This window comes from Ochotona princeps, chromosome 13, assembly GCF_030435755.1.
Source record: "Ochotona princeps isolate mOchPri1 chromosome 13, mOchPri1.hap1, whole genome shotgun sequence".
Classification (NCBI taxonomy): Eukaryota; Metazoa; Chordata; class Mammalia; order Lagomorpha; family Ochotonidae; genus Ochotona; species Ochotona princeps.
Window position 1 is genome coordinate 49010237 of NC_080844.1, and position 24445 is coordinate 49034681.

The 24445-nt window shown below is 47.0% G+C and overlaps 1 protein-coding gene across 2 annotated transcripts; it reads left to right on the forward strand.

Moving 5' to 3' along the window:
• Positions 1-861: 861 nt before the first annotated feature.
• On the forward strand, positions 862-22392 carry LOC101531717 (glutathione S-transferase omega-2). 2 transcript variants are annotated; one of them, XM_058671645.1, is made up of 8 exons: positions 862-1176; positions 6572-6640; positions 7250-7437; positions 7690-7798; positions 8226-8448; positions 9712-9813; positions 20868-20974; positions 22101-22392. In XM_058671645.1, the coding sequence occupies exons 3-8, from the start codon at positions 7308-7310 to the stop codon at positions 22258-22260; spliced, it is 831 nt and encodes a 276-aa protein (XP_058527628.1). In that variant the 5' UTR covers positions 862-1176; positions 6572-6640; positions 7250-7307; the 3' UTR covers positions 22261-22392. The 2 variants fall into 2 exon arrangements, with proteins under 2 accessions (XP_058527628.1, XP_004580284.3); XM_004580227.3 differs by lacking the exon at positions 6572-6640 and having other exon boundaries at positions 864-1176.
• The last annotated feature ends 2053 nt before the right edge of the window (positions 22393-24445 follow it).

A 24445-nucleotide genomic window follows, 5' to 3' on the forward strand; every position in this document is an offset into this window, starting at 1 on the left:
TGCACTCAGGTGCTACAGCGTCCCTGAAGGATTCATCACAGTCTGTGCTGAAACTCCCCAAATCATAGTCTCTTGGAGATCTGAAATTCAGTGTAGATTTCTAAGTGCACACACAACATTTCGCATGGACAAAATGTCATTTCAAGAGATTTGTCTGGTGTTGCTTGTCCTATGGTTTCTGAGTTTAAAACTTTCATTGGCACAGTGTTTCCTCATCAACTTAATGTCACTGCCTCATGCAGTTATTACCACAGAAGCCCAGACTATGTCACCTAAAGGATCCATGTCTGTGGACCTTTGGATTACCCGGATCTCATCTCTAACCACTCCAGAGCCTTGCTTCCAAACCCCATGCTGGCCACATAGGAGTTGCCCCATGTATTTAATTACTGTCAAGGCTCCATCAATCAAGTCGGCATATAGGCTGGATGAGCAGGAGTTTATGTCCCCCTGAGACATTATAATGCCGTGTTCCTCAGACCATTAGGTCTACTCAATATTTCATCACATCCATGAAAGATGGTCTGCCGCCTTCACTTTGTCTCACAGATTATGCCTCCAACCTCCAGCAGCAGAGGCCATAAGATGCCCAGAAATTTCCAGGGAAGTCTCGCAGGACAAGGTTGTTCACCTCAGAAATAGGGCTGCCGGGCCCCGCCCTCAAAATCTCATTTTTCTGTACTCAAGTGTCAACCTTGCCTGTCAGGAAAATTTTCGTCCTTTTCTTAAAACTTGCAGGCGCACAACCACAACCTCCGTCTCACTGCGGCTCTCCAAAGCCAGGGAGGTTTGTCTGAAGTGAGCTTCCCTCAGGAGGCCACATCCCGACAGGCAGCTGGTTGACCTCACAAACGGCCTCCTGCCGAGCCCACCCACCGTAGACCATCACCAACGCCCTGGCCGGCTGGCGGGCCCTCCTCTGCCGCCGTCCGCCTTCCCGGACGGTGGCTCCCGGTGGATCTCCACAGTCGGAAGCGAGCCCGGGAGCCAACATCACTAAAGCCAACAACCATCCGCTTCCGCCTTTGCCAGTCACATATCTTGGCGGCAACTCTCGACTCGGGTATCCAAGGAACTCGTAAAGAGGCTGCCCATTGGCTCTGCTCGGGCGCGGCTTGTCAGACACATTCAAAAGCTTTGAGGATTGGCTGTAACGGGAGCCGCGGGAGTTCGCGGGTAGGGATCGCGGGAGAAGCGGTGTGCCGCACCGGCCCCGCCTCCCCAAGCTGCCGCCACCGCTCTCCATCCGGTTAGGTCGGTCGGTCGGGCGCCGGAAGGTCCCTGGGGGAATTTCTGCCTTCTCTTCCTCCGGGTGGGTCTGTCCGGCCTTCGTTGTATTTGCAGGAAAGAGGGGTTTGAGGTCATTGCCGGTTTGGGGGCTCTGCACAAATTTCGGGGCCCGGAATGGGATTGCCATTTTTTACTGTTGTCTAGCAATTTCCAAGGGAAGCCCAGATACTTAAACTTCGCCACTGTTTATTGAAGAATTTGACATTAAAAAAAAATACAAGGGCAGTGATTTAGGGAAAAAGAAAAGGCTTTTATGCAGGATATCTTTGACTGGAATTGTTCTTACTTTTGTGATTTGGCTGGAGATAGGTGAATGCCACCTCAACCACCAGTTCTTGGCATTCATTACAAGGGCTGCCAGTAGTTGAGTTCCACCACACCTTCAGGCCACTCGACACACGCGTGGAAAGTTTGATAGTTGGAATGTAGTGCTTGGAAGTGAAGGCTGTGCAAATCGGAATTATGTTTAAATGATAAAAACTAGTAATAGCTAATATCGAATGCATACTGGGTAACAGACCCACGCTCAGTATTAAATACAATGCACCCAGTGTCTCCATTAAACCTCCAGACCTACATAATGTACCAATGCAGTGAACCCTGGAATACAGATAAGAACAGGACATAGAAAGTTGTGATTTACCTGGGTCATGCAGTATGATTAATGCCAAACAGGAGCCTCTAGTCTAGCCTAAACTCATTCAGTCAGGCTTTGCATGAGAGAAGAGTTTCAACAAATTTCTGACTTCTTCCCTAACCCAGCAGTTAGTTGGTGAGCCAGGAGAGGAGGTAGTCAATGCTTTGTCTAGGCAGGTCCTATGATTCAACCAACCTGGGGTCGACCATATCTGAAGAAAAGAATTGTACCTGTATTAAACCTGCAGATTTAAATCTGCATTTGCATGCTAGGAGATATTATAGAAGCGATCTAGAGATGATTGAAAGTATATATGAGGATAAGTGTAGGTCATCTGCAAATATTACGCTGTTTTGTGTACAAGTTTGAGCATCTGCAGATATTGGTATTCTCGGGAGCACTAGAATCAATTCCCCTCCATGGATATCAAGACGGCTGTGTGTACCATCTGGATCACACTCCTGTATGGACTTTTAAAAAGTCTTATTATTGTTGAAAGGCTGAGTTACAGAGAGAAGGGGATAGTGAGAAAAAGAATATATGAGAATCTTTCATCCTTGCTGGTTACTTTCTGGGGCTGGGCCAGATGGAAACCAGGAGCCTGGAACTTCACACGAGCGGCAGGGGGTTAAGGAGTGGGTCATCCTCTGTGGCTCTGCCAGGTACTTTGGTAGGGTGCAGCCTTGGAAGTGGTGCTGCTGGGACTGTAACTGGTGGCTTAATGGGCTGCAGCACATCTCTGGAGCAACTCTGATGGCTGAGATTTAACAGCAGGCGTTGATGTTCCTTTTCTAAACTCACTGTGTTCTCTTTGATTTTACAGATACTTGGCTTTGCAGATTTCAGTGTCTCAGGGACTTGCCTTTGTTTATTCAAATGTCTCAAACCTTTTTTCTTTGATTCTTCATGTTGTAGAGGGAAATAGGGACAGGAATGCAAAAGCACCTACTTAAAAAGAAAATCTCCTTTGATTCTGCTTTCCCTCCTGGGAAGATGAAATTCCTCTTCCAACAGCTTTAGTGATCTTAGCTGCTATGTTCAAAAGGTATCCTCATTAAAACACAGCACTCCCTATGTGCCTAGCCTCCTAGACAACAGTCCTGAATGCTGTTAAGTTTGCACGTGGAACTTTTTCCTTCTCTTGTCTCACTCTTTGAATTCCTTGAACAAAAATAGAATACTCAGTAATCTAATCTTCCATCTGGATTGGGCTTTGAGACTCCCAAGTGGGGGCTGACAATTGGCTTGGCCACTGGGATGCCCGTTTTCCTGATGGAGTGCCCAGGCGCAATATCCAAATCTAGCTTCTAACTCCAGCTTTCTGCTAATGCAAACCCTGGGAGACAGCAGTGCTGACTCACGCAGTTGGATCCTTGCCACCCATGCTAAGGACCTGGATTGATTCCCCCTGCTCCTGACTCTAGCTTTGGCCTGGCACAGGCTCAGTGCAGTTGGAATGTGGTGCTGGGGAGTTAACCAGCAGGTAGAAGGCTTGCTCTCTCTTCCTATCACATAAAATAAAGTAAAATAAAATATTATAAGTAAAAAAAATCAGGAGTAATACCCTCTAGTTTCTGCCCCTAGTATGCATGAAAAAATGTTTAGAAAAATTCAAAATGTTAATCCCTTTTCCTCTTTTTAAAACAGCCTCATGTCAATAGAGTGGAAAAAATGTTTCTACAGGTGGCATTATTTTCCTAGAAGGCTTAAGTTGTTAATTATCCCTGACTGAAGTTCCCCATGTTTTCCAAACATCTGATTATATTTCAGGTGGTTGGAAATCAATCCAGAATGGGTTTAATATGGCCTTATTACATTTCATTTCACACTAGAGTAAGTTAGTATAATAGAGGAATAAGCATGAAAAAATAGCACGGAGAGAAAGTTCAAAAACAGGATTTCAAAGAGGTACCTCTTGGGTTTCGAAAAGGAAATGGGAATAAGAAAGGTTATAATTAAAATCTTTCTAGTAAAACCGTAGTGTTGTGGTAAGATTAGAAGCTACACTACTGAAATGTAGTCTGCAGCAGCCAACCATTGAATGAGCATTGAACTAGTAACTGGCCAAATAAGTATTGTGGATTAAATTTTAGTTCTAATATACCTGACAGTGCTGAATTATAATGTATGTTCTCTTTATGGATTCAAAATGAATGCACTGAGCTATTAAGAATGTGTTCTTATTTGCTCATGTTTGACATTAGTTCTGAAGTACACTGAGCTCTGACACAGATGACACCGTGTCATTCAGTACTCAGTGTAGTGTTAATGTCATTGTATGGTGAGCAAGGTGAAAAAGAGGTCACCTTGCTTGTTTCAGTGCCAAAGCCAAGTCTGGCTCCCAAGTCAGGTTGCAGCTTAACCGTCTGTTGCTTTCCAAAAAAAAAAAAAAAATTGCCATCCGCCTGCTTTTTTCTCCCCTGAGAAAAATCATGTCGACTTGCATTTAAGAACTTGACTCCCCACATATGTGGAGGATGGAATTTAAAATTTGCTTGGTGCAATAATTTTTGCCAACATTTTAAATAATAGGCATTTTCCAAAAGCATTTTGAAGAACCTCCAGTAAATATTTTCCAACTCTACAGTTGATTTCCTGTAAAAGTAAGGGAAAGAAAAAACCTTAGAAATATTGCCTGTTCTATCATAATAAGATGTTGAAATTTGTAAGTGGAATTGCACTTTTGGCTTCTGTAAATGAATTGTAATAGCACAGATGCCAATGGGCTAATCAAGCTAACTACTGATTTGTCTATAGTCCAAAACTAAGAATAGTTTTTGCATTTTTTAATGGTTGGAAAGAATAGAGGTTATAATTTATGATGTAAAAATCATGTGAAATTCATCAAGACTGAGGCTTAATGGAAACAGTGGACATTGGGTGATAATGTGTAAGTGCAGGTTCATCCATTGTGACAAGTGTTAACGCTCTGGTTTGGATGCTGATGGCCGGGAGGCTGTGCACTGGGGAAGGGGTGGGAGGATGGGCAGAGGCTGTATGGACAATTTCTGTATCTGCTTAATTTTGATGTGAACCTAAAAGTATTCTAGAAATAAAGGCAATTAAAATATAAATAAAATTAAAATTCAGTATCCATAGATGAAGTTATACTAGAACACAGCCACATCTGTTTGTTTATGTATTGTCTGTGGCTGTTTTTACCCCATAAGAGTAGAATTGAGTATTTACTATCTAGAAATACTATTGCTCACTGATGAGTTCACTGTGTCTGGAATAGACTAAGGTGCTGGTTGAGAGTTTTGCCCTGGAGGCTACCTTCAAGACTCCTAATCCTTCCCTTTACTAGTGTTTAGGTTTTTAACAAGTACTTAGCCTTGTTTAGTCATCCTTTAAAATGAGTAATAATTTTATGGAATATTTTTAGGACTGTTTTAAGGATGACATGGACCAATACATATAGCATACAGAATGTTAGCAATAATTTGCTTTAATTTGCAGATCTTTGCATTTCTTTCATGACGTTGCGTTTTAGAATCTGAATATTTCTCTGAAGTAGCTGAATTCAGTCTTCTTTATGAGAGAACATATCTGTCTTCCTGGGAATCAACTCCTACCCACCACGACCTCTAACCTGACATGCTTCTGTCTCTTGCTTCTGTTCTACCACCCATTTTATTTAAAGATTTATCTTATTTTTATTACAAAGTCAGATATACAGAGAGGAGGAGAGACAGAGAGGAAGATCTTCTGTTCGCTGATTCACTCCCCAAATGACCGCAATGGCTGGAGCTGAGCTGATCTGAAGCCAGGAGCCTCTTCTGGGTCTCTTCTGCCGGTACAGGGTCCCAAGGCTTTGGGCCATCCTCTACTGCTTTTCCAGACCACAAGCAGGGAGCTGGATGGGAAGTGGGACTGCTGGGATTAGAACCGGCACCATTATGGGATTCTGGTGCATGCAAGGCGAGGACTTTAGTCCCTAGGCTACCATGCCAGGCTCTCAGAGAACATTTATTCAGACATTTCTGGCATTTCTTAATTCTTAGAGTTCAACAACACATGCTGTATTATTATTTAAACTTACCCTTTATGAAATCACTGAATGGCTTAGAAAAAAATGTAGTTGAGCTTCTTTCATAAAGGTTTCAAAGATTCTATTTAGTAGGAGGTGGGGGGAAACGTTCATCCTATGAACCAAGCCTTCAGGGTAGATTTAATTCCAAAGGCCGAAAGCTGCCCATGTATAAAGCACATGGTTATGCCCTATCATTTTAATAAATGACTTAGATCAGCTAACATTTGGGGGGCACCATTACATGCTCTCCTTTTTTCAACCTAGCATCATTTCCCCTCTACACTTCTACACCAGCTTTGGAGGCCAAGACCATGAGCCAGTCTACAGACTTTTAAAATTCTTCAATCCAACAAGCTATAATATCTTGGGCAAATAATTTCATTTTTCTGAAGCTGTTTTCTTTGTTGTAAAGTAGGAATAATACTAGCTTTCCAACTGAGCAGTTGTGGGGATCAGATGAAGGAGCCCATAGAGCTACTATGAGCTGGGTGCATAACACAATTCTTTCCTTCATTGCCTGTCAACGTCATAAACTGCATGCATGAGTAACCCCTGTATCAGCTCAGTCATGGAAATGTGCAGAAATTATTTTTCCTCCTGCTGACATTCAGGATCTCAGTTCATCAGTATTAAGGCCAAAGCCAGCTGTCTCCCTGACTTCAAGCAAACAAAGAGGCTGTGTAAAGTGGCTCTGTATTGTTGGGATAGTGGTCCTATGTCCTTTCCAACCAGAAAGAGTCATCTCAGAAATTTAGACTGGGAGCCATTTAGACCACATCTCACACATTGGTCTTAGCCCTCAAGTCCCTTGTTCTTAGTCATAATCCGATTTCAGAACTTGTATAAAATCTCTTAAGGTGAGCCAGGGCTAAGGTGAAGCAAGTGAGGTGCATAGGGCAGATGCTCACTTCTTAAATCAGACATCAAGTTCTCAGCACCAGTAACGTTTCCCTCCCTATCTGCTATATCATGAAAAGGACTGATTTTCTTTAAAAAAAACAAAACAAAACAAACAAAAGCAAAAATCTGTGTTTGTCATACACAATGTGGTCGACTATCTGAGTGATATGAAGGAGAGCTTGGAAGGGAAGAAGATGGCATTACCTCTTGCATCTTCATTGTGCTTCCCTAAATGCATGCTGGGATTTAAATACACATTCCGCATGGATTCTTGGTGCTCATATGTCCAAAGCAAGAGATTTTTTTTAGTGGGGGGTGCGGAATTTGGGGGCATTTTTGTATCTATTCCTCTTCTTGGGCATTGGAACCTGGGACTATGTTTTCCCCAGGCTAAGGTCCCCCAGCTCCTGCCCCAGATCCCATGCCTCCTGACAACGTGTTCACAAAATGAGTTTGGGGCAGAAGGGGCGCCAGTGCGCAGCCGCTCCCGGAGTCTGCTGCAGCAACAGCGAGCGCAGGATGCAGTGCAGATACCTGGATGTCATGTCTAGAGATGGAACCAGGACACTGTGTAAAGGTAAATCCTCTCCACCCAACTCTGGGGCTTGGGGTTGGGGCTGCTGCCCTTGACCTGCAAGTCAGGTGGGTGCGGAGGAGTTTACAGGGGTTCTCTTGCAAGAAAGCTTGATGCAAGTGTCCTCTCTGGGACTTGGGAGACAGCACCCACATAGCCCCCACCAGCTCCACCTCCCCAGGGCTCCTGGGCAATGAGGGACCCCTTCTTCCGACCACAGAGCTAACCAGCCTCTGCATTCACCCTGCCCTATAGGAAGTTGTCCCCCAGGGCCCGTCCCGGAGGGTGTGATCCGCCTGTACAGCATGAGGTTCTGCCCCTACTCGCACAGGACACGCCTTGTCCTCAGGGCCAAAGGCATCAGGTGAGAGAAGCCGAGGCATTCCTCCTGAAGGGTCAGCGCAGGATAATGGTTTGGGAGGATGGAATTGAGCCCCGACAGGTAGAGCTTTCTCTGGGGCTGTGTCCCTGCAGGAAACAATTTCAGTCAAGGCAAAAGAGCTTATGACCTCACTCCCTTTCATGGTTAGGAGATACATAGTCAAGGCTACTGAGACCTCTCCTCACTGTTCCCTGGAAGGTAGCCAGACCTAGGACCTCAGGTCAACTCTTCTGTCATGAACAGAACACAGTGCATAGCCCACCCTTTACCCTCTCAGTACCCATCATGTGAGGACAAGGAAGCTCCATGATTTTGAAACTTAAAAAATAATTTTATAAATTGGTTGCTTTTGTATCTGCCCAAGCACACACCTCATCTTTGTTGTTTTGTTTTCCCTTTACTTTTTAAGACACGAAATTATCAATATTAACCTGAAAAACAAGCCCGACTGGTATTACACAAAGCATCCCTATGGTCAAATTCCTGTCTTGGAGAACAGCCAATGTCAACTGATCTATGAGTCTGTCATCGCCTGTGAGTATCTGGATGATGTTTACCCGGGAAGGAAGCTGTTTCCCTATGATCCCTATGAGCGAGCTCGACAGAAGATGTTACTGGAGCTGTTCTGTAAGGTAGAGTCCATGGCGAGAGGCCACTCTGTTTTGCATTGTACGTGTGTCCCAAACTTCAACCCATTGTAAAGCCCAATCACTTGTGTCATTGTTTCACATGAGTCTCCAGAGAATGACTTCATGGAATTATATTATGCCCTCTGATATTAAACTTTCCAGATTTCATTAACTTCTAGGTTCGATTTCAACTAGTGTGCTGGAAAGGCCTAGCTATGACAAGATGCTGACTATGTGACTTGCAGGGCAGTATTGAAAAAGTATAGACTGTGCTCCTTAAGAAGGAAGATTCTGAGCCCAGCGCAACAGCCTAGTGGCTGAGTCCTCACCTTGCACCCTCTCGGATCCTATATGGGCTTTGGTTCATGTTCCAGCTGCTCCACTTCCCATCCAGCTCCCTGCTTGTGGCTTGGGAAAGCAGCGGAGGATGGCCCAAAACCTTGGGATCCTGTATCTGCATGGGGAACCTGGAAGAGGCTTTTGGCTTCGGATTGACTCAGCTCTGGTCATTGCTGCTGCTTGGGGAATGAACCAGCAGATGGAGGATCTTTCTTTGTATCTCCTTTTCTCTGCATATCTGCCTTTCCAATAAATAAAATTAATAAAATAAAGGAGGATTTCCTGAGCTTCAGGTAAAATATGTTGATGTGAGAAGACTATTCCAAAAAGGGGAGTACAGGGACTATCTTTTGTGCGTAGCCAGAGTTCCAGCTGTATGGGAAATGTGAGGGACAGAGAAAAGGAGGTAGCTTTTTAATAATTGGGGAAAAGAGCTGTATAAAGGTTAAAATAGTTCCCATTGAAAAGAAATAACTCAGTGATATTAATGGGTGACACCTACTAAGCAACTAATGAGTTGCCAGATCCTGTCCTAATTGGTTTACCAGTTCAATCCAACATCTTCCCTGTCAGCCAGGCACAATTATTGTGTCCATTTTTCAGATGAGAACACTAAGGCTTAGCTTAAGCAGCCCCTTTAAGAACGCACAACAGCTGATGGAGTAAGGAGCACAGGCCAAGCCCTGTTGAAGCCCCATGTTCTCTAGGATGCTGTGCCAAGTGGATTCCTAGAGCCACGGAGAAGCTGGGTGTCACTGGCAGGGAAGCTGGGAACTCTGTGGCTGAAGGCCTGTGATGTTAGCACTGCAGAGCGGTGCTGCATCTTTAGGCATAGCAGGAACAATGCCTTCTCCACTAAGGTCCTACACTTGATCTCAGCCAAAAGACTGACAAGTGATCCACTAACATCCTATATCCTCTGATTAGGTCCCACACCTAACCAAGGAGTGTCTGGTGGCGCTGAGATGTGGGAGGGATTGCAACGATCTGAAGACAGCCCTGCGTCAGGAATTCTGCAACTTGGAAGAGGTACATAAAGGGGCTCCTGGTCTGCTGGTCTGAGGATACTGTGAAGAAAGCCACGCAGGGTGACCTAATCTGGTCCCTCTGATACCTTCTGCTCTCATGAGCTTATTCTTCCTACCAGACTTCAAGAAGTGCAGCATCTGGCCATCAGAGTTGAGTTTGTTGATGCTCTGCAGTCCCTCAAAAACTATCAGGGAGTCAGAAAGCATGTGCCTTGAATGGCTGCTCTCCCAAGTCACTCCGTTCCGTGAATGTTTTTTACATGGATTCTGTAGCTTCCAGCCACAAAGCACAATCTGCATTGGTTGGGACTGTGTTTGGCTGAGGGTGAAAAAGAGCCTAACTGCCATAAATGTATCTGATTAAGGGCTTAAGGTCTTATGTTAAAATGCTGGAGTTGTACAGTTCAGGGCTGAGTTGATGGCTTCTGTGTAAAGTTAACAGCAGCTGAGGCTCATTCTCTTTCTGGGTTCGGTCATCATTCATGTAATGCTTCCTTCCTCACAATGACAACTTAGCTGCTGCACCTGCAGCCATCACCTCCAGACTGCAGGCAGGAGAAGGACAAGGAAGCAGATGGCAGATGGCAGATGGCAAGCTTCTGTAAAGGGCTTTTCCGAAACTCTGCTGTGTGACTATTGGTGTCTCACTGGCCAGAACATAATGTGTAGAGAAGCTAGGAAACTCAGTTTTAGGTGAGACATGCAAATAAACTCAGGGTCCTGTAACTAAGAAGAAAGGGTTGTGGATGAGGAACAGAATCTGCCAGTGAAGGCCCCATGTTCATCTACCAGTACTGAGGTACTTGTCTGCCTTACTTCTAGAATAATCTGGAAGATAGTTCTTGGACTTCCTTTATCTTTGTCTCAGAAGCTGATTAATTCCCTTACTAGGTGGATTGTTCTCGTGGCAGCCAGATAATGCTATTTTTCAGCTTCCATTTTGACCTTTATCAAGTGGAAGCAGATTGGACTTATTTACACTTTGGTTGTTCTCTTAGGCTTGTGCACTCGCAGTATTTACAGATGATGGATTGTCAAGTGTAGGATGTGTTAACTCTTTGTCCTGAGACTATTGACTGTGGTCTTGATCGTGAGAAGGCAGTGTGATGTGATGGAAAGAGTTTTGCACTTTAGACTTGGCTTCTCTGAATTCTAGAACCTTGGTGAGGCATGGCCTGGTAGTTGGTGACAGATCTACTTCACACAGGCCAGCACTGCCTTTAATCACCACAGTCAAGGACACAACTAATATAATAAAATGGGCTTTGGGGAACAGAGGAAAGTGCTGCCACCAGTGTAGGAGACCGGCATTGAGCTTCCAGCTCCTGGTTTTATCTTAGCCCAGTTCTGGCTGTGGCAGATATTTGGGAATAAGCCAGTGGATGGAAAAGCTTTGTCTCTCTCTTTCTGATGTATGTATAGGTCTAAACCTGTGTTGAGTGCTAGCCTGAAGACATGCAAAACAGAGGGTTTTTGGAGGCGGGAGATAGACAATATCTGTTCTAACCCGTCAAGGATGAATTTGAGGTGCAGGGTAACCCAGAATTGTACACTCAGAGCTTTGTCCAGTGTGCCAAGGAGTTTGCGTTATCTGCCAAAGTGGAGGGGGCATGTTGGAAGGTTAGCAAGTAGGAGGGCAGTGTGTGCCATGCCTCCTCACATGTTCAACCCAGCAACAGTGTGGGGCATGCAGAGGCCAACAGCAAGGACAGGGAAGGGACAGAGAGCGTCATCCTAAGGAGGGCAGGAGACAGGCATGTGGGGAGATTTTAAGGGACTGTGATAAGTTGGGGTCTGGTGAAGAAGCAGGAGCACTGGAAAGTGGTTTCCAGGTCCATGACCCATACCTGTGACACTCTGCACTGAGCCAGAGTCCGAGGGTGGATACCTTATGCTCAGTTTGAGCTGATGGGTCAACAGGTAGGGACAGAGCCTAGGAAAGTAACATGGGTTCCATTAGACCTCTTCAGTGCCTTCCTTTAAAATGTATTCTTTTTTTTTTTTTTTTAAAGATTTATTCATTTTATTACAGCCAGATATATACAGAGGAGAGACAGAGAGGAAGATCTTCCGTCCGATGATTCACTCCCCAAGTGAGCCACAACGGGCCGATGCGCATCGATCCGATGCCGGGAACCTGGAACCTCTTCCGGGTCTCCCACGCGGGTGCAGTGTCCCAATGCATTGGGCTGTCCTCAACTGCCTTCCCAGGCCACAAGCAGGGAGCTGGATGGGAAGTGGAGCTGCCGGGATTAGAACCGGCGCCCATATGGGATCCCGGGGCTTTCAAGGCGAGGACTTTAGCCGCTAGGCCACGCCGCCGGGCCCTAAAATGTATTCTTGGTGGAAATGGTCAGATGAAGAAGGCTCCGAGCTCTGAAGATTGGTTTAATTGTGGGGGGAATGCTTTGGGATTTTTGTTCTGATTCTGTGTTGCTGTGCTTGTAAATTGGTTCTAAGTCCTGGCTTGCTGGTCCTATCAGAATCTCATATAGCAGAGTGTCAGGAGACAGGGGGATGACAGAATCCTGAGTTAGACCCAGAGATGAGAACTTGCCAAGATGGAAACCTTCATCCTCTGGGCCACAGGCTGCCTGTGCTTCTGCTTCTTGCATCCCTCCACCTGTTTGGTGGTGCTTTATTTGGCGTTTCTATGCATAGCATCCCACATTGTCAGATTTGATTGCCTGCCGTCTGTGTAGCAGTTGGCATGAAGCTGACTTTGCATAACTGTAGCTAAAATGCATCTTTGATTCTCAAGTTTACTTCTAGTCAGTTTTTTTTCAGTTTATTTATATACTTGAAAAGGAGGGAGAGAGAAAGAGACTGAGAGAGTGTCCCTCTCCTGGTTCACTTTCCAAATGCCCACAAGGATCAGGAGCCAGGAACTCAATCCCACTTGGAGGCAGGCACTCAACCACTTGAGCCATCCCCACTGCCTCCCAGTGTGCTCCTTAGCAGGAGGCTCCTTAGCAGGAGGCTGGATCTGGGAAGTGGAGCCATGACTGGAACCCCGACACTGATATGGAATACAGGCACCTTTAACCCAGCATTTTTTCCAACAGGCCAAATGCCATCCTTGTCATCTGAATTTTTAATTTGTTCATTCTTCTCTGCCTAAAGGACACATTAGCCCAATTAACTTACGTGGTAGTAGTTAGGTTTGCATGTTGTTCTTCCCTAATTTTTAATTTTAGTGATAGAATTACTTACAGTGTTTGTTTCTCTTACAATGTCACCAGGATAAAAAGGAAAGAAAATTTGTGCCTGAATAATCCTTCACTGAAACTAATTTGTGTGGCCTTTTAAATAAAGCAAGATACAAGCCAAATTTATTTTCTTTCCTTTGTATTAATATGTCAACAAATGAAACTCATTGCTACTACCTTTTTGTCAGCAACAGCTTTTTTTGTTCAAGATTTATTTTATTTTTATTGGAAAGGTAGATATACAGAGAGGAGGAGAGACAGAGAGGAAGAGCTTCTGTGCAATGATTCACTCCCTAGGCTACTGCAATGGCCAGAGCTGAGCCAATCCAAAGCCAGAAGCCCAGAGCCTCTTCTGGGTCTCCCAAATGGGTACAGGGCCCCAAGACTTTGAGCTATGCTCAGCTGTTTTCCCAGGTCACAAGCAAGGAACTGGATGGGAAGTGGGGCTGTTGGAATTAAAACTGGTGCCCATATGGGATCCTGGCGCATGCATGGCGAGGATTTTAGCTGCTAGGCTACCATGCTGGGCCCAGTAACAGCTTTTTAAAGATACATCCTATCTAACTATAAAATCTACCTGTTTTTTCAGTACAGAGAAAGTTGTGTGACTGTCACTAGGTTGAATTTCAGAACATTCATTCCCTCCCCAAAGAAATCCCTTGCTCATTAGCGGTCACTTCCTGTTTCTTCGGAACCCTCTGCTTTTTGCCTTGTGGATTTGCTGGCTCTGGACATTTTACATGAGCGATCTTCCATGAATTCTTTCATAGAATATTCTCAAGATCCACCTTTTTTTTCCCATTGAAGGGCTGCACAGCATTTTGTTTATTTCCATCCATGCATGAGAGGACATTCCTGGCGGTTATGACTAATGTGGCTGGAGACATGTGTGCAAGTTCTGGGCTGGACATACGTGGTTTTGTGGGCCATGCTGGCTAAGTAGTGTGTTTATTAATGTGCCACTAGGGTGTGATCACCCACCTTTCCCATTAGGGAGCTGAGTGTCCTGATTCGGGAGGGCTGGCTGGGATTTTTAGTGTTCTTATTCTCGGGTCACGTCACTCATTGTCCGAGTCTAATGGCTGCTTTCTGGATAAACTAATCTGTGTTGTACTGATTTCAGTCACCTACTATACTCATTCCCACCCCGTTAAAAAAAAAAAAAGCAAAGTAATTATTCTTATTATTAATACTATTGTAATGCCTGTTCATTAGAATTTGGAATCTACAGAAAAATATAGAAAAATTTTAAAATGTTATTATTCCACTTTCCAGAAACAATCACTAGTGTTATGTGGGGAGTTGTTTTCTATCCTTTTCTTCCATATTTATTTTTATATTTTGATGTAGATAAAAAGGTGCTGTTTGTAGAAACAGGTTACAGATGATATAAGGATTTTCCTCATGTCTTTGATGTTTATTAGAGCAGCATTTTTGTTGATGAGAAATTAGAAACCTAAAAAAATCTATCAAGTGGGGAATGGTTAATAATTATGTTCATCCTGGGAAATTCTGTGGCACAGTTAAAAATGCATATGGCAGATGGCTGGGTACTGCCCTGAAAAGATCACCCAGAAATGTTTAGATGAAATATACCAGGAATACAGATAGTGTGATCTCATTTCAGAAGAAGAAAAGAGAACTGTGCATGCGAACACGTACGTGTAAATGAACACCTAGAAAAATGTGTGCTACATGTGAGGCTCTTCATCGCGGCTGCTTCAGGGGAGTGAGGGAAGGGTCTTTGTGTTTTACTCTGTTTTCTGTATTTGCACATTTAATGAGAATGCATTTGCCTGTTACATGCATAATATTTTAAAATAGATAATCCCTTTTAATGCAGAAAGCGATGTGTGCAGCCCACTCAGCAGGGGTGTGACAGGGGGACTGGCTGGGACGAGTGGTGCTGCAGAGGACTTGGCATTCCCTGCGTCGTCTTTAATCTTGAGCTCTCCCTGTTTGTGGTTGGACTCTTGGCAGTGGAATGACTGCACTGAGGCAGGCAGGCCAGGGGTTGTGCTGTAAGGGACTAACTTCCTGTCCGTTACCACCACCTGTAGCAGGTGAAGATGCCTTCTGCTGTACCTCCTTTTGAGGTTGCATGCACAATGACACTTGCTTGTTTAGGAGAGACAAACAGTCCTTCCGGGTGTTGCTTTCATGTCTCTGTCCTCCCTTTGTGTTTGGACCTGCTCAAGGACATTGCTCAAGGACCTTTGCCCAATAGCTATGAAAGTCTTGTTGATGTTCTTTATCAGTTTGTTAAAGTTCTCTTTAAAGAGTTCTTCTTATACATAGGCTCTTTAGAAAGTTCATGAAAATGTGTATAATGGAAGAATAATGCATGGACTTCAACTTGTTTCTACCAAAATAAATCTAGCTTTTAGTTCTACCTTTCTGTGGATTTTTTCTTTTTTTGGTATATCCGTGTGTAAAAGACATGATGTTTCTCCTTCTTTCCTTTTTCTTTCTTTCTTTTTCTTTTTTTTTTTTTTTACCTTTTAAAAGACTTATTTATTTATTTGAAGGGCAGAGTTAGAGAGAGAGAGAGAATCTTCCATCTTCTGGCTCACTCTCCAAATGGCCACAATGGCTTGGAGCTGGGACATTCCAAAGATAGGAGATAGGAGCTTTTTCTGGGTCTTCCGCAAAGATGCAGCAACTCAAGCAGGGAGCTGGGTATAAAGTGGAGCGTCTGGGACTTGAATCCATGTGCATATGGGATCCCAGTGCCCCAGGCAGAGGCCTTATCTACTGTACCACAGCACTGACTCCACCTTTTAATTTTCAAATTTGTATTATTTATGTATTTATATTTTACATATTTTAATTTTATTATCATTATTTTTTGCTTTAATTGAAAGGGGGAAAGGCACTCCCTCCCCCGGTCTTTTCCCTAAATGCCACCAATAGTCAGGGCTAGGCCAGGCTGAAACTAGGAGGCCAAACCTCCACGTGGGTTGGCCATGTGGATGACAGGGTCTCCTGGTACTTGAGCCCTCACTTGCTGCCTCCTAGGGTGGCCTGAGCAGGAAGCTGGGTCTGGAAGATTGGAGCCAGGACTCCAACCAGGCACTTCAGTATGGGATGACCACCATGGCAGATGCCCACCACGGATACTGGACTTAAAAACATAATCTTGTGGGGCCCGGAGGCGTGGCCTAGCGGCTAAAGTCCTCGCCTTGAAAGCCCCGGGATCCCATATGGGCGCCGGTTCTAATCCCGGCAGCTCCACTTCCCATCCAGCTCCCTGCTTGTGGCCTGGCAAAAGCAGTTGAGGACGGCCCAATGCATTGGGACACTGCACCCGCGTGGGAGACCCGGAAGAGGTTCCTGGTTCCCGGCTTTGGATTGGCGCGCACCGGCCGTTGCGGCTCACTTGGGGAGTGAATCATCGGACGGATCTTCCTCTCTGTCTCTCCTCCTCTGTGTATATCTGGCTGTAATAAAATGAATAAATCTTTAAAAAAAAAAACACATAATCTTGTTTCCTTTGGTCTTCGGTTTGAATGTAGCCGATCTTTTTGGAACACATAGAAGTAGACATTTTTCTAGACGTTCATTTACGTGTACAGGTTTGCATGCACAGTTTTCTTCTCCTAAAATGGAATCACACCATTTTAACATCCTGTTCCGTGAGCCTTCTCTATTGTGATTTCTTCCCCTCCCTGGATCCTTACAAAGTCCTCTTTCCTTCACAGATTTGCTGAATGCTCGCTGATAAGCCCACCCACCCACTCGCCATCATTTTACAAATGTTTGGCCAAGCAATACCCTGTTAACAGCTTACAAATGCATTTTGAGTGGAGGAAAGCCCCTTGGGAGGATTCCAGTTTAGAATTTCCAATGTGGGCCTTCATCCTCCAATACTGCCAAGCTGTGCTCCAAATCTGCCCGGGGGGAAGCTGGCTCACGACTCACAGGCAGCAAGGAGGCATCTTGGGTCACAGACTCTTACTTCCACCCATCCTGCTAGAGCGGAGACTGATCTGGAACATACCCTGAGTTTGTTGGGTTTTTGACGGTAGCTGGGCCCCACCTGGATAAGCCCAGCAGGGACCTGAAGTTAAACCTTGGGAACCTCCACTCATCTTTCATGAGCTCCAAGGATTCCTTGGCTCTGGGTAAGGACTACTAACGTGCTGCTGCTGCTGCTGTGTCCTCCCCTGCCCCCCAGTGGCTTCCCGTGTGGTTTGGGGGGACAGAGTTGGGAGAGGCACCTGCTTGGTATGAATATTTTTATCCAGAAGAAAGTGTTTCTGTAGCCCCCTCTGGGGGCTGCCACACTTACTCTGGGGTTCCCGGCAAGGTGTAACTGGGGGTGGTGAAATCAGGTGCCTGTCTCATAGTCTGAAGCTGAGTTATGGCGCTCTAGACTGGAGTTTTGTAGATTGCCCAGTATGAAGGAGTCTGGGATCTGCTTCTTCTCTTCTTGATCTCACTTCTTTCACAAAGACTTAACGCCTTTTTCATCTTGTCCTGACTTCAGGAGTGGGCCACTGCCCCTACGCCTCGCCACTGTCGGCCACCAGGGGGTGCCCTGCGCGCTTCTTCTTTCCCCTGGAGCTGTAGGACCGAGGTCCCAAGGATGTCTTTGTCGGTTCCTCATTTAAGGGAGCCTAGGGTGGGGGTCTTAGAGCAAGATGTGGGGTGACTCAGTGGGCTTGCCCTCTTCTTCTGTGTTTTTCATGCCTCAACTCTCACCGACTCCGTCCATGGTCTTGTCCAGTGAACTGGGGGAAAGAAAGTTCTGAAATATATATTTGTGATATGTCAGAGCATCAAACACCATTTTACAGAATAACGCAGGTGAAATATCCAGGATTTTGAAGGAAGGGTCATCTTATGCATCTGCAAGCTGCCGTGTTTGCTGCCACTTGCTGTTGAGGACCCTGAAGAGAATTCTGACCCTGGCCAGCAATTGCAAAACTGTCCATGCCCCACCCCAAGATCTGAGCTTTCCATGGGTTAGGGTGTGGCTGGGGTGGCCCACTTCCACTCTCAGAGTACCTGGGGTCAAGGCCTGGCTCTGCTTCCAGGTGAGCCACAGTGTGGGAGGCAGCAGGCGATGGCCCCAGTACTCCTTCACTCATGTGGGACACCTGGATAAAGTTCCCTACTCATGGCTTCCTTGGGGGAACTGTGGGAGTGTCAAGTAAAAAAATAAAATAAAAAGAAGTGAAATGACAGGGGTTGTGACCATTGCTGAGTGAATTAAGATCAGTCATCAGCTTGTCATTCCATTTAGCTGTTAAGATGCATAGAGAAGATAAGACTATCAGTGTGTTTTACTCCTGGTTCCACCCCATCATTTATTTCCAAGGAAAGTTGGCTGCTCAAGCATGGGTCTCAGTTTAAACTGAGAATGGAAAAGAATTCCTCGTAAAGTTCCCTGGAGACCTGCCCTTCGGTGGAGTCGGGTGGGAGGAGAGGATTCCATCGGCTTGGGCTGCGAGTGCTGGGAATTCTTTTCACAGGGAAGCTCTGAGCCAGGTCAGGGAGGTGGCAGGGCTTACGGATTCTAAGACTTTTGCTGTAACTTAAATTTGAAAGCAAATAGGTTTTCACCAGGGACACGAGGGAGCTGCTGTGAGTCACGTTCTCATAAGGACATAGTGGAAGTCGACAGGAGGTTGACACAAGTCTGGGAAGGAGGGAAACAGTGTCGTTGTCTTAGTTCTGGCACGAACAAGACCCTTAGAGCCCCTCCAATTCACCTGCCCATGGCTGCATTTCCTCCTCACACTTTCCTATGGGAGACAAGAATCAACTCATCAAGGTGTTTTCCTCTTTGCATGGAAAGCCAGGAAACTCAAAGAGTCAGATTTAAAGCTTCGTTGAAGCCACTGCAGGATCTGTGGCCTGATTTCCCTTCCTAGTTTCGACTTTGCTAACATTTTGTGATCTTTTTTTCCCTAGGAAGTATGCTATGCATCCATCTTTAACGCTGTACCTCTAATCCTCTGTGGAATGAGTGCGTTATAAAGCAAGGACAGCATGAAGATGTCACAGTGCACGTGTTCAGGGCCCTTCCAGTCCCGCTGTTGTAGGGCTTTAAGAGGAAAGGCAGTTTTTCACATAGGGGAGGTATGCGCGTGCACAGGTCAGAGCAGGCCTGTTGAGGGTCCTAAAGGCCTTTCCACACACCTCTGACCAGGCCTGGCCGGGATGGTCTCCAGTGTCAGTGGGAGGTGTCTGGATGGCAGCCTCCACTTGAGGCAAAGATTCTGTGAATGTCTGAGACTTGCCTTGCGTGAAATTGGTGGAGGAATGCCTGTCTGAGGTGGGGTCCAGACTCTGTAGCTGCCTCTGGAATCCCAGGTGGTTTTGATGTGGGTGGCCCAAGTCACTGTTGGCCCTGAGAAGGTCTTGTGTGCGTGTACTGGGGACTGGTGAAGGGTACTGTATGCACTTGTCCTGTGCCCATCTGTGTGTTTATATATATATATAAATAGTAGTATCTATCTAAAGGCAGGCTAGTCCTTTGAGTAGATGGAAAGGTTGAGAAACTGTCCTAAGCACACATCCATTACTGAGGACTGACTCATTCTCAGAATGATGAAGGCACTTTCCCCAAGGACTCTGCATGGGCCCCGTTAACGTCTCTGTGTGATTGCTTTTGGCCAGGACAGTCCCAAGAATGTCCCTGCTGCATAAAGCAGAGTTTTTCAGATTTCCAGAATCTACTGGTTTGAGTTTAGCCATGATGCCCAGTAACTAGCTGCAAGCGTATCTTTCAAAGTTGGTGGTTACAGTTTGGGTCATTTACATTCTCTTCCTGAATATAAAGAATGTCTGGAACTTTCCGGAACCTTTGAAATTTGGATAATATGTTCCTTTCCCTCTTTGAGCCAGATGCTTTTTTACACATGTGAGCGCAGCCTCAGAGGCCTCATTGTCCAGATTCTGTTCTAGAACAAAATGACATGCAGACTTTCATGGGCCGGGTGAAGGGACTCCACCTCAACACCCAAGGTGACAGGAAGGCTTGGACTTGGGAATGACAAGGTTGGCTCCCCATGGGAAGGGGAGAGGGCTTGGTTAGGATGTATTTGTTGCTTAGGGTGTGACTGCCAGGGATCTCTGCTGTCCCCTATCACAGGGACTGACATTTGCTGAGCAGGGCCAGAGTAGTTTGGGGACATGTTCACAAGACTCCTTGCTGCGGCATCTGTGAAGTGGGTACAGGTTTCATCACTACTTAGGCATGAAGGAGGAGGTAGCTAAGTTGTCTGGGTGCATGGGTAAAGGCCAGTATAGGAGCAGGCATGCTGGCTCCACAGCTCCCCTTCAGAATACAGGTCAGACTGCTTCCCAGCCAGGAGAGCAAGCTGGTGGAGAGGGAGGAACCCAGCCTGAGTGGGCTCTGGTCACTGTGCCCCTCCTGCCACAGAAAACTTAGATTAGTTCACTCAGTAACCTCTGCCCCACCAGGGTTCCAGCAGCTCAGGACAGGAATGCCACTGCAGGTTGTGTTCACTGCTTCCTGGGCCCAGCAACTGAGGTAGTCTTCCTAGGGAAGTTCTTAGCCAGTTACAGAATTTATAGGCCAGAGTGTGTTTATAGTTTACTTGACTAGGAAGTAGGCACCATGCTTTTGCCCAACAGTAACCTCGGCTAAGCATCTTTGCTTTTTCAAAATTTCAGGAACTTTTTGCAGGATGTTCTTCTGCCTGGATTGACGTGTCCCACTTAGGAAAGATAAATGTTATTTCTCTGTCTCTGGGATGAGTTGAGTGTTTGTGTGGAACATGTTAACATGTGGGCTAGCTGACTTGTGGGCTAGCTGACTCGCAGGTTAGATGACTCGCAGTCTAGCTGACCATGGCCCTGTTTGTGGTTTTAGATTCTAGACTACCAGAACACTACCTTCTTTGGGGGCGACTGCATCTCCATGATCGACTACCTGTTCTGGCCCTGGTTCGAGCGGCTGGATGTGTACGGCATAGCAGAGTAAGCCTTGCGCCCTGTGGCCGAGAACTCTGAGGGCTGCACTTAGCACCCCTGGTGGGAGAGCATTCTGGGATGTTCAGAGCAGGCACTCTGGTTCCTCAGCTACCAGCAGCCACCCCCTGTCTGGTGCTTTTCCACCCCTAGGTGCTGGCCCTCGCTTAATCCAGGGGTCGGCAGATGGGAGCCCACATCCACCAGCTCCCCACAGAGCCTCAGAGCTGGCCATCCTACTTGCTAGGCTAGGTATGGGCAGAGCAACCCATCTTGGGCCCCCACATGAGAATACTCCTATTTATAAGAAGCAAAGTGCTTGATGTGGGAATGCACAAGTGAGGTGGTCCCCACATACCATGACTCCATGAGCACATAGGGGTGGTAGTAGCAGGAGAGAGAGGGGTTGTGGGGTCTGGGCAAGACACATGCTCTGTTCCCATCCCCTCCATCCCCCCTCAGGGCAAGGGGGGATCCGGGTGAGAGCTGGCACCTGCCCCTGACCCAACCAGTAACACAGTAGGTACTGGCAAATGAGTTGTGGCTGTCTGGGTATTGTAGTCAGATGCATTGAATTGTTAGTCCCATCTGCTGCTGCCTTGGCAGGGCCAGCCCCAGTGATTTTGCAGGTGGGATACCCCCACTCATAGTGGACCTAAATGTCCACCTGTTCATCAGTAGCCCTGGTCCACCCACTCATCCATAAGTATTGATGACATGGCCCTGTCGACTGCATTGTTTCAAGGTTTCATGATTGTTTTACTTGCTTGAAGAATTGCTTTGGGAAGCACTTTTTAGCCTTTCCAGTACCCCCTGTAAGAAATCTGAGAAAGACCCAAGCATGTTTGCTGTACAAGGTTGTCTGCATTGGGCCACAGAGGAATATAGCTTTTCCCAGAGCCATCTATCCATGGGGACTTCTTTGGGGGCTGGGGGCAACCTCTGCAGCCCAAACACACTCAGCTGTCCTCCAGTGAGATCTCCTCCCAGTGAACCATCATGCTCAGCTGCAAAGATAAGCCAGGCCAACTGCATTCCCCTAGTACACGTGCCGTCTGGCTGCGCCACCTGCTCAGTCCGTGTCCCCTCCCCATGCCACCCCTACGCATGCTGACACTTCTTTCCTGCTTTGCAGCTGTGTCAGCCACACCCCGTCGCTTCGGCTGTGGATCGCCGCCATGAAGCAGGACCCTACTGTCTGTGCCCTCCTCATAGACAAGAACATTTTTCTGGGCTTCTTGAATCTGTACTTCCAGAACAACCCTAATGCCTTTGACTTTGGGCTAGTCTGCTGAGTATCATGATGCCTTCCCTGTCACCAGCTGTGCTCCAATTCTGCTCCAGGAGTGGTCTGCAGGGGTCAATCCATCTCCATTCCCTCTCTTTGAGGGTCCCAATAAAAATGGAAATAGGGATGGCATTAGCCCTGGATCATGGCTTGTCAGACTCCTCCAGCCTGGAGCTGCATATTGTTCGTCTCTCCAAGGACCCACTGCTAAGGTATGAGCCCAGCTCAGAAAACCTGTGTGCTTCCAGGCTCCATGACCTCTGCCTAACTTGTCCTCCAGGTTGCTTGATGCTGGTGCTGAGCTTGAGGTTCAGGCCCTACCTGGAGGCCCCCCAAAAGACTTCTCTGATGAGAGGGACACTTGAAAGGAGGGAGGAACAAGAAAGAGGAAGCAAGTCTGACTTCCTTCATTTTTTTCTGAATCCCTTCATTTTTTTGGCAAGGAATGCTGCTCTCCACGTGGCCGTGCATATATCATTCACATTCAGATTCTGGTCACAGGCCTGTGAGGTCCAGAAGTTCTCGTGGTTGGAAAGAATTCCAAAGCAGGAAGCGAAACAGCCATTTATCACCCCGGGCTCCCTACGTCAGGATGTCATAGGGGCTGGCAGGGCTCAGGACGTCTCACAGAATGTTCTGCAGCCAGCATCCTGCCTGAAGGGAACAGACACACCCCGAGCCAAGCACAGGTCACACTGGTGGCTCCGCATCACACACCCTTCCAGCTGGCCCTGGCAAGGACCCCCAGTGCCCTGTCAAGAACCAGGTCCAAGCCACCTCAGGAAAGAAGTTGACAAAACATGAGTCCAGCTGAGTGTGTGTGCTGGTGCCTGAGGTCGGGAGTGCCTGTGGCCTTCCTTCGGGGAGGGAACCAGGCCTGTCACATGCTCTTTATTTCCTCCTGTTGGGCTTAGCCTGTGGGCCCCTCTGCTTTGCCATCACTGTCCTCTTCCAGCCAGTGTGAAGTGGGCTGGTGGCAGCAGGCAGAAGCAAAGACACCCCCCTTTCAGCGTTCCCTTCCCCCTCACAAGATTCTTCCCTTGTCTGTACCTGTGCAGGAGCCGTCCACTGTTTCTGCCTTGGAGTTTGCCTGAACTAGCCCTCCATGTCTCAACCCAGTCCTGCCATCTGCTGGCTCTGAGGCCTGTTTGGAGCCATGTAAATGGTTTCCAGGTGTTATCCCGTGCCAGCTGGACAGAAGCAAGGCTGCTTGGTGAGGTGGCCTGGGCTGGCAGTGGACGTGGTGTGTGGCGGGCAGTCTGAGGCACCATCTGTTCCAGATGTGGCACCCCGTTGCCATGGCACCTGGGCCTCATGGAGAATGCTGGCTGTGAGTCACTGTGTCCCTGGGGTGCATGCTGGGAGGGGACCCGCTCACCCTGGACAGACAGAAATCCCACATGGCAGTGAGCATTTGGCACAGCACAACACTCGCTGCTGGAAGTGACCTTTCTCGGGGGCATTGTCTCCCAGGCTCCACGGAGTAGTTTGAAAATTCAGTTCTAAAATCAATGATCGTTGGCTGTTCATTTGCTTAACACAGAGGCCCTCCTAGGAGGTCCACTGGAGGGCCCCTGGTGACAGAGGGCAGCAGGGAGGTGGTGAGGAAGGGCAGGACCTGGAGGTGAGGCACACTTACCTTGGTGGGCCAGAGGAGAAATCAGTTGGGGTTCTTCTGAGGAGGCCCTGCTAGAAGCTCTAACCCAGGACTGGGCAGTTTGGGTCATGGAGGAGGGAGCCTGGGCTAGAGTGAGAGCAGATGGAGGCCCTGTGTGTGTGGAGCAAGTACTACAAGTTAGTTGTTCACAGTTCAGTCTCAGGAGGCGAGTGCTGGTTACTCTCAGATACAGACAGGCAAACTGAGGCTTTGAGGTGGGGGTCACATAGCAGGGGGTGAGCAGAGCCTGTGATCATTTTTAAGTTGAAAGACAGAGATCACTCCTGTCCCCAAATGCTTGCAATGTTCAGGGCTGGGCTAGACAATAGCCAGGAGCTTATAACTCAATTCAGATCTGCCACACAGGTGGCAGGGAGTTAAGTAGTTGAGCCATCACCTGTGGCTACCCAGCATGCGCACAAGCAGGAAGCTGGCACAGAGAGCAGAACTGGAATTCAAACCTGGCTTCTGTGCAGAGGGTTGCAGATGCCGCCAGCAGTGATGTGACTGCAGTGCCAAACATCTGCCCCGGGAG